This window comes from Amblyraja radiata, chromosome 22 (assembly GCF_010909765.2).
Source record: "Amblyraja radiata isolate CabotCenter1 chromosome 22, sAmbRad1.1.pri, whole genome shotgun sequence".
Classification (NCBI taxonomy): Eukaryota; Metazoa; Chordata; class Chondrichthyes; order Rajiformes; family Rajidae; genus Amblyraja; species Amblyraja radiata.
Genome location: NC_045977.1, coordinates 31,560,942 through 31,576,307, shown reverse-complemented (window position 1 = coordinate 31,576,307; position 15,366 = coordinate 31,560,942). Strand labels below are relative to the sequence as shown.

At 41.2% G+C, this 15,366-nt stretch overlaps 1 protein-coding gene across 2 annotated transcripts in view; it reads right to left on the bottom strand.

Moving 5' to 3' along the window:
• Window positions 1-15,366, bottom strand: part of kctd5 (potassium channel tetramerization domain containing 5) — a 60,841-nt gene that overhangs the window by 32,080 nt on the left and 13,395 nt on the right. For both annotated transcript variants that reach the window (XM_033040917.1, XM_033040916.1), the window contains exons 2-4: window positions 6,810-6,918; window positions 6,460-6,551; window positions 3,088-3,183 (exon numbers count right to left, since the gene is read on the bottom strand). In XM_033040917.1, the coding sequence (XP_032896808.1) occupies window positions 3,088-3,183; window positions 6,460-6,551; window positions 6,810-6,918 (297 nt within the window). The remainder of the gene's footprint in view (window positions 1-3,087; window positions 3,184-6,459; window positions 6,552-6,809; window positions 6,919-15,366) is intronic.

Genomic DNA, 15,366 nt, shown 5'->3' with positions numbered 1-15,366 from the left:
GGTTACAGAATGCTGTGTGGTATGAACATCCCTTAATCTGTGGTCATCTGCTAAGAATTGAGAATGGAGCACTAATGGGTGATTATTGCTTTGTTCACATCTGCAGCTGCTCCATTGGAGCGAGAGGACTCGAGAAAGTGGGGCCTAAAGTGGAGGAAGGGAAAAGACAAGGGCCTTCGCATAAAGCCAAACAGTACAAGGCCACAAATAACTTTTCTTACAAACCAGGTCAATTCTACTAAGTCATCAGATCAGTCAGTGCTTTGGGGCTGAGGAAGGAAGAAAATAATTTGTTAGCCTTTCACCAACTGGAAAGGACTAAATAGACAAGGGCAGGATGGAGTTTGAGTCATGCCACATGTAGATGAACAGATTGCAAGCACCACTGTTTCATAACATGACAACTAAAGGCAGATATGCTGTGGCAGTGAGGAAGGGGTGTCATTCAGCAGCTGTAGAGTAAGTGAAATGGGTGGAGGGATAGAGGGAGGGGTGCAAGCAACTGTGGAGAAGCATGCAGGGTGGAGAGGGGCTGAGGAAGGTACCTAGAAATAGTCCCTCAAAAGAGGTGGAAAATGCACCTACTTTAAAAGAGCAGAATTAAGTTAGCAGAAGGGAAAACTGACCAAACATTACCACACTCTGGGATATATAGCATAATATTTGTAACATGAACAACTCCCCAAGACGTAGTCATTATTTGAACAGAAAATCCTAAGGCAATTTAATTCCCAAAAATATACTTTCCCATCAAAGTCATTTGGGATGGCTTATTGGCATAAAAACATTGACATTAATCTTTAATTGAATTAGCTGAAATTATTTTCTCTTGAAGCCAAAGGAGAATCACCAGATTATGTAACTTTAGTGCCATTTGGTTTTATTAAAGCTTGAAATGTCAAGGGATTCTGGGATGCAGGAAACAGCAAATGCCAGGACAGATGCTTGGATTTAAAAGATTTAAACAATCATCTTTGGCATACTTGATCGGAGACTTTCTGAAATAAACAAAGCCAACTAATATCACAGGGATAGTACATGAAAGTACTGTTTAAATGGGAGGCTAAATCTTACTTATCAGGGTATTTGCCAACAATACTATTGCATGAGAGACAGCCAGAGGCTTTGAGAAATGCAACTGGACTACATAAGCACAAGCTTTATTTTCTGTAAATATGAAAAAAAAGTTGATTGATCTTCTGTGAGGCTTATGAGAGTCAAAACAGGCATACCGTTCAAGTAAATTAGGCCGAGATGGGGAAAGAACCAAAAAAAAAAACATTAAGCAAGGGTAAAAGAGCCTGAGTAGACAGACCAACACATTGCCTTTAGAAAAATGTTAATTCTAAATTAAACATTGCCTGTTTGAGCAGGTATTGCTGTAACTACACATCCCTGCCAGTAGCAGCACTGCTACTCCATTATAAATAAGGGTATGAAATATTGCAATAGAAAACGTGAACTCAACTTGCATTATTTTTACACCTCTTCTCCAAAGATAGCGGGAAGTAATGCACAACTAACTATGCACAATTATTTATGATTTCCAATGAAAACTGAGCGTTTTCACGGGGTTATAGCTAACATCAATTGTCATTAGAATGTGGCTGATTTAAATGACGGGTAAAGTGAATTTAAATGATACAATCAGAAGTGCATTACCCAGATATGCTTCTAATCATGGGAGAGGGGATTGCAATATGTGGAAACATCTTTAGCGAAGAATCTTGCCTTGGAATGGAAGACCAAACATGTTCCTAGATAGCTACAAAAAGAAAGCTGGGAATGATTCATGCTGCAGCAATAGTCAAGTCCCCAAGCACTGTGTGGAAAGGAACTGCTAATGCTGGTATATACCGAAGATAGATACAAAGTGCTGCAGTAACTCAGCAGGTCAAGCAGCATCTCTGGAGAAATAGCTTGGGTGATGTTTTGGGATGGGACCCTTCTTCACACTGACCTTCAGGCTGCCTGACTCACTGAATTATTCCAGCACTTTGTGTCTATCTTTCCTAAGCGCTGTGCTTGTATCACCATATTCAAACACTTTTTAAACAAATTCATTTTAAATACTCAACTCCAGCTCGGAAATGTCGGTTGATTGTCCAGCTATTGTTAATTCTGGCCAAATTGGAGCTGCCAGGACATTAAAATTGAGTAAAGGCTTCTGTGCTGCTAGGCCATTTTGGCCAATTTAAATGTGCCTTTTGCAGAACTGGGACAAGCTGCGGAATGGTGCCAGTTTATCTGTGGCCCAGATAAGCACTGCAGGGAAAGATTAGGACATCTGCAGTTTCTTACAATTAGGTGTAAATTGCATGAAACGGTTTAGGTGAATGCAAACCAGACATACACATTGTAAATTCGTTGCAAAGCTTTACTTTGCTAGATGTTGATTGGGTTAAGTGTTGAGCCTTGTCTGGGTTTCTTGAATATCTAGGCACATGTTGCGTAATTCATCTTTGTTAACTTGCATCTAGAAACTTCGTCAGATACATTGTATTAGTCACTGTATTATTGGGTTAGGGAACTGTCTATCATGTAATGTGTTAATCGATATTTGTTATTGGATTGTATAGAGACCACCCCCATATGGTTCGGCCCCTCAAGGTCCAGGGAATTATAAATGGTAGCTCCCACGAGGTCCGATGTCGATCTTCTGGAAGAACGCTTGGGACTGCGTGACCTTTTGTAGTGTCTCTGCTTGCACGAGACTAGAAGGGCTTGGTCAAGCAGATACAAGAATCGAACCCGCGGTGGTTAGGTATAGTAGAGGGGAACTGTTATTGTGTTTTCCAAAATAAAGTTTAGTTGCACAAGTGCATAACTCAATATTTTATTGACTGAAACTAGACTGAGGGGAAGCTTAGAACGAGCTATTTACACTATGAACACTGAATTGTGAATAAATGCAAGAACGTCTGCCTGCCTTGAATCTGTTTCTGATGCAGTCAACCACACAATACACAGCTGCTGATTTCTGAGTGCTGTGTGGAGGACCAAAATAGAATGAAACTCTTGATTATTCTCAACTACAATGTAATTTCTGATTGCCTCCAGTTCAAGGGAATATTTTAGCATCCATACCTGTTCAAACTTCCATCCATCAGACATTGTCGATACCATCTGGGTGAGTTCCTCTTCTTGGCACTGTAGCACTCGGTAGACATGTTTCATTGGGAACTGACGATTATAGTCAAGAAGAAATATTTTTTAGCTCAAACACCAATTGTAGAAAATATTATGAAATGCAGTGAACACTCAGGACTTTCCAATGATGGAAATAATGTTTATCAAATCTTAAACTGGATCAATAATTTTTGTTTAAATTGCTGATTTGAACAGACAAAACTCTTAACAATAATAACCCATTATCTGTTATTTGCACTTTACCAGTTTATTTATTCATGTGTGTATATATTTATACTATGGTATATGGACACACTGATCTGTTCTGTAGTCGTGCCTACTATGTCCGTTGTGCTGATGCAAAGCAAGAATTTCATTGCCCTATCAGGGACACATGACAATAAACTCTCTTGAATCTTGAAGATAAACTCACAAGTATAACTTACATTTCTAAATCTATGTCTATTTGCACCCTATTGATCAGACCAGATACTCATTTAGTCCCCTAGAGAACCTCTTCCCACCATTCAACCCCCTATCTTCCATCCCAGCCCCCTGTCTACCACCTCACCAACCCTCAAACTCTCAATTTCCAAAATTCTCCAAGCAGCAAGATGATTTATAAAGAAAGCAGGGGTGGGGGAAGAAAATGTGAGTACCTTAGATCTCGGTTAGGTGGTTATTGGATTGCCATGTTAGCTCAGGCAGAGAGGGGAATGTATTCCAGTTAACGTTTTGGTTTGTTAGATATGTGCAGAGGGCAGAGCTTTCACGTCAATTATCATTTTCAAGCAGCTAATTATTAAACAGGGATAGTGTATTTATTTCATTGAATGGATTCTCTCTGTAGACTTGAAAATAACTGTTTCTCAATGTACATTGATATTGTCAAACAATCCAAAATAAATTACCTAACAGACTGTCCAATGTCTTGAAAGAACATTTGTTTACAAATTTTATTCCATGTTCTACTGTTGATGGTCATTATCATGTGACTAAACTAAGATTTTTACTTTATCCTCAGCGATTCCCAAATCTGTCCTCTCATCCTTTAGATTTTAGAAATACAGCGCAGAAACAGGCCCTTTGGTCCACCGTCTCTGCGCCGACCAGTGCCCGTACACGAACATTACCCTACACACTTGGGACTATTTAAATTTTTACCAATGCCAATTGCCAAATACATCTTTGGAGAGTGGGGGGGGAAACTGGCACACGGATTAAACCCATGCAATCGCAGGGAGAACGTGCAAACTCTGTACAGACAACACCCGTAGTCAGGGTCAAACCTGGGTCTCTAACATTGTAAAGAAGTAGCTCTATCACTGCGCCATTCTACTGCTACCTCAAGGGCTTCCACCAGGGAAGGCGGAATAGATCCAGGGAACTGGAAATCCTGTCCAATTTTCTCTCTCTACAGCAAGAACAGACTGCTTGGTAACACGTAAATGATTGCAAAAGAAATCTGCTGAGACACAGGCTGAACTCAGCACTTGGTCTCAGCAGGTAAGCTGCACATACCTTCATTAAATAGTGGATTTTAGCAGGCACTGCAGAAGTGAGGCTGCAGCTTTTCCTGTGCTCTTGGCTGACTTTGCATTTCCTGTCATTTCTCCTTTAGTATTGCAATCGACGTTCAAATCAACTGCATTAGTTTTTTTTAGATTTCTGAGTTAAAATAAGTTCTATTTTCTGAACACATTCACTGTGGGTGTTTTATGAATACATTTAAAATGCTGCTGCAGTCTTTGCACTTTAATGGCAACAATTTTCTTAAGTACTAAAAACATTCAGCAGAATGGCACATTTATTTGCACACTAATTTAAAAAATAAAATCTCCATTATCTAATGTAGGAAAGAACTGCAGATGCTGATTTAAATGGAAGGTAGACACAAAATGCTGGAGTAACTCAGCAGAACAGGCAGCATCTCTGGAGAGAAGGAATGGGTGACGTTTCAGGTCAAGACCCTTCTTCAGTCTGAAAAACTATTTTTTCAGACTGAAGTGTTTGAAAAAGGGTCTCGACCTGAAACGTCACCCATTCCTTCTCTCCGGAGATGCTGCCTGTCCCGCTGAGTTACTCCAGCATTTTGCGTCTACTCTCCACTCTCTAGGGTTGTAATACCCCAAAATACTTTATTTTTAAATTTTATTTTTTAAACAGTTTGATCTCTACATAGCTTCTGCTATTATGCTTTGTTTTTTTCTGCTCACTGTTATACCTTCCTGCATTTTTAAAGCCTTTCCACGTGGTTTCAATTCATTGGCAATGGTCATCTTCTGATGGCACTGGCTCTCCTTTACCCGAGAGCCATTTTGTACACAGCAAGGATAACGGCAGAATTTTTATTTTAGGCTATGCTACTTGAGAGGCTTGTACTGGCCAAGATAACTGGGTAGTGTCTTAAATCCTCATTTCCGGAAGTGGCGGTGCTGCCTTGCAGCTGCGGCTCGCCTGCAGTCCGTTTGTCTTTTCTGTTTTTTGTTTTCTCTTGTCCCGTTTTTACAGTTTATTTAGTTGTGTATGTGTGGGGGGGTGGGTGTAACATGTTTTTTGACTCTTCCTTCAGGGGGGATGCGACCTTTCCTGCCGTATCCCCCGTCTCCATGTCCGTCTGCGCTGAGGCCTATCGCGGAGCTGGCGGCCTCCAACTGCGACTGACCTTGAGGCTGCGAAGGCAGAGCCAGGACTTACCAACGCGAGGCTGGCCGACTTCGGGACTGTGGTTGCGGGGCGACCCAACTTCCGACCCGACTTTGGAGCCTCGGAGGCTCTGCCGCGGGCCAGTGGACGACATCGTCGGGAGCTCACAGGTCACAGGTGGTGACCTGTTTTTCCGGAGCTCCCGCAACTACAGCTGCGTCCCCTGGACTGGAGGGCGGCAGCTTCGACCGCCCCGGGCCGCGGAGTTTGAACCGGCCTGTTTACGGAGCACGGATTCAGCCGCGGGACTTACCATCACCCGGCGGGGTCACAACATCGGAGGCTTGGATTGCCTCAGCGCAGAGGGAGAGCAAGGAGGGAAGAGACAATGACTTTGGGACTTTAAACTGTGTTGAGTGTTTGTTATTTATTCTATGTTATGACTGCAGGCTAAACCATTTTGTTGCACTGAAAAGTGCAATGACAATAAATTGAATCCAATCCAATCCAAAGTGTCAAGTGTGGGTCTCCAATTATAATATACCTTTGGATTCCAAAAGCAGGCAGGAAAATTACTACCCGATTGTGTCTTTCTTTAAACACATGGATATCTTGCTTGCAGCCTCTCCCCACTAGTCCTCAAGGATAATTGTACATATTTGGAGCAGGTCTCTTTTCACTCACCTGTAATGTTTTGGTGTCTCTTTCTCTGATACTGTCTTTCACTAACTTTATTAGTGACGTGATGTTGTAAAACTCTGCTTCCTCCAGTACACCTAAAAGGAACAAATCACCAATGAAGTACTTTAAGCGATAAAGCTGCAGAGAGTTAAAAACATTCCTGATAATCGCAGCTCAGTCTCCACCTTTGACGAGAGTTTTAAATACTGCCTTTTACTGACACACAGTGAGAGTAAGAGAGACAGAATCAAATTACATACAATACAAAATAGAACGAGCTTGGCAATCAAAAAAACTTTGTTTTTAAAATCAAGGAACATAATAAAAATAAACAAAATATGGTGATGACTTGCCTTCCTCTGCTAAATCTTTATTAATAACCAGCTTCCCGTGTCGCAGATAGTTCAGGATTGGGCCAAAATAGGTGGGATCTCGATCAATTAAGTAAGCACCAGTATCATCCTGCATTACAAACACAGTCATCTGGTTACAAAAAATATACACTACAAGTACACACAAACATGTTTTTCAGTACACCAATTCATTTTTAAAAACTATTTACATCTCTCCCCATTCATCCTCTGTTCCCATGTAGTAGCAATGTTACAAAATTTTGAGATTTTAAAAATCAAGTCTGTAATTTATCCCATCAGATAAAGCATAAAAATAAGTTTAATTTGACACCTAATTCACTTTCATATCTCAAGTATTTAAAAAGTTATGGCCATTTTCATACTCGGAAATGAGCATCTTGTTCCCTATTGATTTTCTATGGACATAACAAAAAAGTTGTGATCGTGAACAGTCAAAAGCCCATAACTTTCTTAAAAATTAAGAGAACTGAATGAAATTTTCAGTTATCATAGATTGAAGCATTCTGAAACAAATATAAAATAATCTTACTTGGATGACCTGAAATTAAAGCATATAATTAGTTAGTTACCTAATTGTAGCTAATTTCAGACTTCAATTACTAGATCTAAACATCTATCCATTTCTTAATAAATGATTAACATTTTTAAATAGCCTAAATGTCCAAATAATATTCACAAATAATTCACAATAAAACATGATTTTTAAATCTCATTTACATTAATTTATAGGCCAAATGGAAGGAATTCAGTGTTTAATTGCTGTAAATAAATGCCCATTTAAATCAGCTTTCCAGTGGGTCCCTGTGGAACGCGCTGGTTTAGAACGTTCACATTGCGGTAGATTTGTGCCTCAAATGCCCAGAAAAATACTGCGCGATATAATGGGCCCAAATTGAGCTACTCGCAATATTAAACTTTGTATAAAGGGATCTTTAGAAGCCCTTTTTAATGTAAAAATATACAACCTTCCTTCAGTTGCCTGCTTTATGAGACCCTGCGGTTGCTGGCGGTCGCGGGTTTAGAGATTGATTTTTAAACTACTATAACTATTATTCAAGGCCTTTAAACCTAATAATAGCTTTTGCGACGGGGTCTTCCAGCGATTTTTCGTTAATAATTAACTAGGCTGAACATCTTCGATTTGAACAGCCTAGAGAAAATCGCGTTTTAAACCCGCCCCCTCTAAACGGCGCCAAAATCGCGCACACCCGTAGCGGCAGATTTTCAAAGACGCTTCAGGTAGGCTTTGCAACATACCTACATGTAGCACTCATTTAAATGCAATCCATAATGTTTGGGACAAAGACCCATCATTTATTTATCTGCCCCTGTACTCCACAATTTGAGATTTGTAATAGAAAAAAACATCATATGTGGTTAAAGTGCACATTGTCAGATTTTAATAAAGGCCATTTTCATACATTTTGCTTTCACCATGTAGAAATGACAGCAGTGTTTATACATAGTCCATGCAAAAGGCATATGAGGGGATATAGTCTCCTGAAATTAGGAGACTATATATAAACACAGCTGTAATTTCTACATGGTGAAACCAAAATGTATAAAAATGTATTAAAATCTGACAATGTGCACTTTAACCACATGATTTTTTTCTATTACAAATCTTTAATTGTGGAGTACAGAGGTAAATAAATAAATGATGGGTCTTTGTCCCAAACATTATGGAGGGCACTGTAGTATAGTTTATTAATGTGGACTGGATAATCCATAATCACAACATGTTTAAATTCCCAACTTAGTTATGTTCCAGATTCTGCACAATACCTTGTTAGCAACTTTTTGCAATTTAACCTTCAGCTGCATTAAGCGAGTTCGGTGTTCCGATTGCGCATGCAGAGGTCATGGGTCGCTCGGGATAAACACTCTCGGCGGCCGTGCCACTGAATGGGTGCAGACCTGCATCTCGTCCCTAACCAGCCGCCGCTGGGCCGTCTCCATCCCCTCCTGAGTATCCCGTCCAGGGCGGTCGGGGACGTCAGGGGCGGCCCCGGCCGGCGGGAACGGCAGAGGGCGCCGGCTCCAGCTTGGCTCTGCCTGTCACGCCGGGCCGACCGGTGGGACAGGCAGAGTCAAGCTGGGGCCGGCGCCTCCCCTCCGCGGCGCCTCCCCTCCACTCGGCGGCGACCGGCTAGGATTCCAAAGCATCCTGAGGCCTCACATTAGCTCCTGATCCCCCGCCGCCTGTCCGGATAATGTGACCGACATTGGCTGAGCAGGAGATGGGATCCAACCACTCTCACAAAACGGCAGTGTACGACGAGGACAGTAAGAACACTCAGTTCACTCAACAAAACTTTAGGTCATTTGTTCCTTGCGCCCACGGAAATCTCCAGCACGATCGAGACGAGGGGGGTTCTGAAGTTGCATTCTCTCGATTGAGGACATTTTTTCAACTCTCCTAGAAGCAACGAGCCATGGCTTTACCAGTGGTTGTCTGTAACTGAAACCTCTCTCGTCTCCCCGCGCACGTCTTTCACCCCCCTTCTCTCTCCCCCACCTCTCACCTTCTCTCTGCCGGTCTAGTCTCCCCCTGTATCCCACTTGCACATGCCCCCCCTCTCTCTCTCTCTCTCTCTCTCTCGCTGTTACCAGGCACCCCGTTCGCTTTTTTTATTCTCAATTGACCTTTGACAAAGCCCAGGATTCCTTGCGTTTTCGGAATACCGAACTCACTTATTGCTTTTAGATGTAAATGTCAGTTCAAAAGGAAAATCTAAAAAATGTGCCTTATTTAATTTTATCTGAACGGATAACTATATAATTAAAAAATTAAAGATTCAGATTAGGGACACAGAAGGAAGCCTGTAGGCATTCAGTAATGACAAAAACCAGCTGTAAATAAATTTTTTAATCTGCAAGAAGCAAGTACTGAACAGAAGGCATTCTGTTGACATCAAGTGTGCCAGTACTTGAACAAGTGGTAACATTCCTGGGGAACAACCCGCTCATCAACAAAACCACGCAGTATTGATCTGTTTATCTCGCTGCAATGAGAAATATTAGATGATAGAAAATGACATATTTCTGGAATAAAATTAAGGGAATGTGGTGAAGGGAAGAAGGTTGGGATATAATGAATAGGAAAGGCAGAGATCAACCTTGTGGGATAGTGTTTAGGAAAGAATGCAGATGCTGGTTTAAATCGAAGGTAGACACAAAAAGCTGGACTAACTCAGCGGGACAGGCAGCATCTCTGGAGAGAAGGAATGATCAATCTGAAGAAGGGTCTCGATCCGAAACGTCACTCATTCCTTCTCTCCAGAGGTGCTGCCTGTCCTGCTGAGTTACTCCAGCATTTCGTGTCTACCTTGTGCGATACAGTATTACCTCAGAGCCTCAACTCAAATAAAGCTCATGTAACGAACACTGAATGTAAACAGAACATGAAGGCATGAGGTCTGAAATGCAGTCTTTGGAATCTGTTGCCTCTGCTGGATGCTGTAAATTAAAAAAAGTGAAATGTTATTGTGCATTGGTGTTGGTTATTGAATACAATTATTTAATATTGTTCAGTAGCAGGATCATGAATCCGATGCCTCATGTTAGTTTATATTTTGTTACCTCTTACAACAATCAGGAGCCAACTGATAGCTGTGGTAATATCTTTCCACTGATAAGGGAGGATAAAGAGGAACCAGTAGGCAACAGCACTATCTAGCAACCAAATTAGAGGAACAATGGGAATTATTAGCTACAAAGAATGAAAATTCCACCAAACTGAAAAGACAGTCAGTGACTAAGTGTGAAATTGAACAAAAGTCAAATGCTGGAGTAACTCAGGAAGCAGAACACCTCTGGAGAACATAATAATAATAATAATAATAATAATAATAATAATAATAATCTTTATTGTCATTGTACAAGACAACGAAATTTTGTTGGAGCAGTCCTCCAGCTGCACAGGAATATGAGTATAAAAATACGTTTAAAAAAAGAACTATTAAAAAATTAGACTATAAACATACAGGAGTATGGGCGGGTGTGTGAGAGAGAGGGGGGGAATCAGTGTGGGAGGGGGATAGAGTTCAGTAGTGTCACAGCTCTATGGTAGAAGCTGTTTTTCAGTCTTGTCGTGCGGGCGCTCAGTGTCCTGTATCGACTTCCTGAGGGCAGGAGGGTGAAGAGGCAGTGTCCAGGGTGTGTGCTGTCTCTAATGATGCCATTGACCCTCCGGATGCAGCGGGTCCGGTAGATGTCCTCCAGTCTGGGGAGCTGGGTGCCAGTGATCCTCTCAGCAGTTTTAATGACATGGATAGGTGATGTTTCAAATCAGGATCATTATCGGACTGATTATAGCAGGGATGAGAGAGCTGGAAGAGGGGTAGGACTGGAACAAAGCTAGGCAAATGATAGGTGGATGCAGATAAGGGGGGGGGGGGGGGGGGGGGTTGTGTGCTTACCACCCAACTGTATGAACATTGAATTCTCCAATTTCAGGTAATTAACCCCCCCCCACCCATGCGCCCCACCTATATGTACACCCATTTCTCCCACAATCCCACTGATTCGCCAGCAGGACAACGGATCTGTAAAGCCTAGAGAAGACACAATACCTTCAAGAACATGATACTTAAAAGCTACAGGGTGGCACCAAAAACAAGGCAACTTTATGTACTGCCTCAGTGGAAATCTACCCAGTTGCTGCCTTATGTACCTGTGTATGATTATGCACGGTATGATGATTGTATGCAAAATAAACCATTTCACTGCATATAGATACATGCAAAAATAAAGTAATTACTACTATTTTAAACAGGATTGTAATCCACGCCATAGAAAGGATACTGGGAGAATAGAAATAGGGGACATAACCCAGTACTAAGTATTAAATATACCAAAGGATTTTTTTTGCTGTAAGCCAAGAGTAACATGTAATTTTCAGACCCATCATAAGACCATAGGCTTTTTTTAAAAAGCAAGTCTTGGGAAGCTTCATTTTAAGGATCCTATGCACAGTAATGCAGTCTGCACTGGCAGCCTGAAACATCACCAATATCAAAACATGAAACCTCAGACTTGTACATGACCTCCAAACACACTTTAAAGGCACTTGAAATTGAATTATAGGCCACCATGTCACATCTGTGGAGAGAGGAGCTCTGATGTGTTAAGGACGGCTTTGTTTTTCCCTTTGCGGACATTGCTTTGTCTCCCAGGAACTTGCTGTGGTGTTTTATTTGAGATTTCTAGCATCTGTCTTATTTTAGTTTTGGAATCAAATTAACGAGCTTTGATTTGAAAAGTGGGTGCTCTGTTGAATTAAATTTTAGATATAGCGAAAGAAGCCCTTTGATCATGAGTCCATGCCAACCATCAGTTCACATTAGTTCTATGTTACCCCGTTTTCACATCTATTCCCTACACATTAGGGGCAATTTACAGAAGCCAACTGACCCGTAAACCTGCATGTCTTTGTAATGTAGGAGAAAACTGGAGTACTGGAAGAAACCCACATGGTCACAGGGAACATGTATAAACTCCACACAAATAGCACCCAAGGTCAGGATCAAACCCAGGTCTCTGCCACTGAGGCAACAGGCCTACCAGCTGCGCCACTTTGCCATCCCCGAAATTTTGCTCTCATGCATACCAAGTCAGCGCTACACATACGTCGTATCTAACTTAAAACAAAGTCGATGGTTGAAGAAACGGGTGCATAATGTTTACCAGTATTTTTTAAATGTTATAATCGATAAAACTTAGTCACAAAAGATAAACATTCTCATGCTTTCACCACGACTGCTTCCTCTCCTATTATTGATTTCATTCTTATATCCTCTAGCATCCCTATAGAATCTGGCAATATGAATCTAAAGTACAATATGAAAAAAGCGAGGTCATGGTTGGAATAAAACCGTTCTACTAGTGCTGAGTATGACTGCATATAGGCAGACCATAGGAATCACAAGCATTCATTAGCTGCCTTCTTAATTGGCCATTCCACAACATGATGCAGAAATATGCAACACAAATATGCTCTGTCTGGTCAAATCCCAAAAGAAAAATAATAGTCCCAGTCCCTGGTAGTACGATGCTTCATTTAGTTTAGAGATACAGCGCAGAAACAGGCCCCTCGGCCCACCAAGTCTGCGTCGAACAGAGATCCCTGTACACTAACACTAGGGACAATTTATTATTATTACCCAAACCAATTAGCCTCCAAACTCGTGTCTTTTGGAATGTGAGAGGAAACCGGAGCTCCCAGGGAAAATCCACACAGTCACAGGGAAAACATACAAACTCCGTACACACAGCACCCGTAGTCAGGATCGAACAATGGTCTCTGGGGGTGTAAGGCAGCAACTTTACCACTGCGTCACCGTTCCGCCCTGAGTCGTTCCATAATCACAGAGTTAACACTAACTCAGTATATTGCTGCAATCGCAGCAAGATGGTTGCGTGCAACCAAATGGTTGGTAGGTAGGTAGCCAGCTTTGTTCATTTCAATAAAAAAGTCTATTTGTCTCTCTTGCCTGAAGCACAATCAGCTTATCCAGTAGCAAATTGAACTACAACAGCACCTGGTGCTTGTCATATTTACTCATCAGGAGGTGGAAAACATCTAGTATACGCGTAAGAGCTCTCCCTGTCAATCACAGGTATGAGAGGCTCTCAGAGTTGATGCAGTTTGGCTATATTCCACAACTGTGCAATAGCAATCAGCCAAGACTTTTTGTTTCATCAGCAGGCCAAAAATAAAGCAAATTTGCAAAACCTTGATGAATTAACCTCCAGAAAAATAAAGAAAACTACCATCACGGCCCTTGCTCTTACGGCCAACCATGGGTGGCTGCATCAAGCTGTGCACAGACCATGAAAATGCAAACACCAAGTGTCATTACAAGTAGTATTTGTGTTCATCTTTACACAGGATGGACCTGGCCATCAAAATTTTCGATTTAATTAGCCTGTTCCACACCACCTGCCCCTAGTGGGATACTTTACCCAGAAGAATATATTTAATTACAAATCAATTAGTTAATGGTCTGAAAAAAGTGCTATCAGAACTCTACAGGAATAAAAAGACAGTGCATCTAGTTTGTTCCCAGAGAAGAGTCAAAGTTTATTTTGCAGTATGCCTAATCAGCAAAGCTTTCAAACAAGCACAGCAAGCACCTTGCTGATTGTACAGTGCTAATTGCTGGGGAGAAAGGCCTTCCCCATCAGATCTTTCATGGTTGGGAGTATTGGTACTGCACACAACCCTTGTGATGGCTGCACTGGAAGTGAGACCATTACCTGTGTCCTTTGAAGGAATGAACTGAAAGCGATGCAAGAATATTTGTTGAGGTTCACTGTCAGAAACTGCATAACAGAGGCTTCTGTGCTGCATATGCTGTTCCCAGAGACACACATGGAAACAAGTATCAGCCGCTTCTGGAAAACCATTGCAGCAAAATACATATTACCAAAACTCACTAGTGTCACAGATCAAGGCTACAAGGTGACACGTTCAAAGGTCCAGGACAACATGCTAAGAGACATGTTAAAGCTAGATACAGACACTGAAAAGGATCTATGGGCAAGGGCCAGAGTGTTAAATTAGTTGAATTCTGTATCAAAATCCCAAGAACTATTTGATTCAGGGCTGTAAATGAATGATAAATGATAATATGTTGTTGTTAAGTAACAGGAAAAACATGACATTATGAAATGTTGCACATTTGGCACTACATCTAAATCTATGATGAATAAATATATTTAGAAGTAAATAAAGCAGGAAATTGTCAGGCTGTTTTCTGAAAGTTAATTTAGTGCCAATCCCTATGCCTTTTCCACACAGCTATTAAGTTTTCTTAATTCCCATTTGTTTCCACACTTGTTTTAAGTCCTATTATGAACTCTGCTTCAGCCCTATTTCTGGAAAAATAATCTGGTGACCCATTCTTTTTCTCCAGAGAATTTCTCCCTAGCATTGTGTGCTATCTTCGGTCACAGGTACAATATTGGAGACAGGATTATAGAGACATCTGATATCCAAGCATTACAGCACCAGAAGGAATTAATTAATTAACACACTATTTGTACTTCCATACCAAGGTACAACTGCTAATAAAAATCCACCTCTTTCCAACACAAATCCACAAACTATTTGCAGCTCTTAATAATAGTGGAAAGAGGGCAATACTTTTTGAAGCAATAACAAACCCGTAAATTCCCTAGTGCACGAAAATGGCTGGAATGTCCTGTCATTCACAATGAAATAAGGTAACTTCTTTCAAGAAACTAGGAATCTGCCTTAGGAATTGTCCAGACACTTATAAAGCAGGAGGCCAGCTCAACAATCTGGCATCACAGCCAGATGCCTCAATGGCATTGAGGAGATTGTGGCTGTGAATCAAATCTGAAAATATTGGAGCCAGGCTGGTCAGAAGGCATCAGTGGAGGAATACAAGGTCAACTTTTCATATAAACCCTGACGACAGAACCAAATAGTGCTTTTGTGTTGTTCGGTTTAATATCAGAATGAGGGGAGAGAAGAAAATATAAAAAGCAGAACTGGTTAAATAATTTA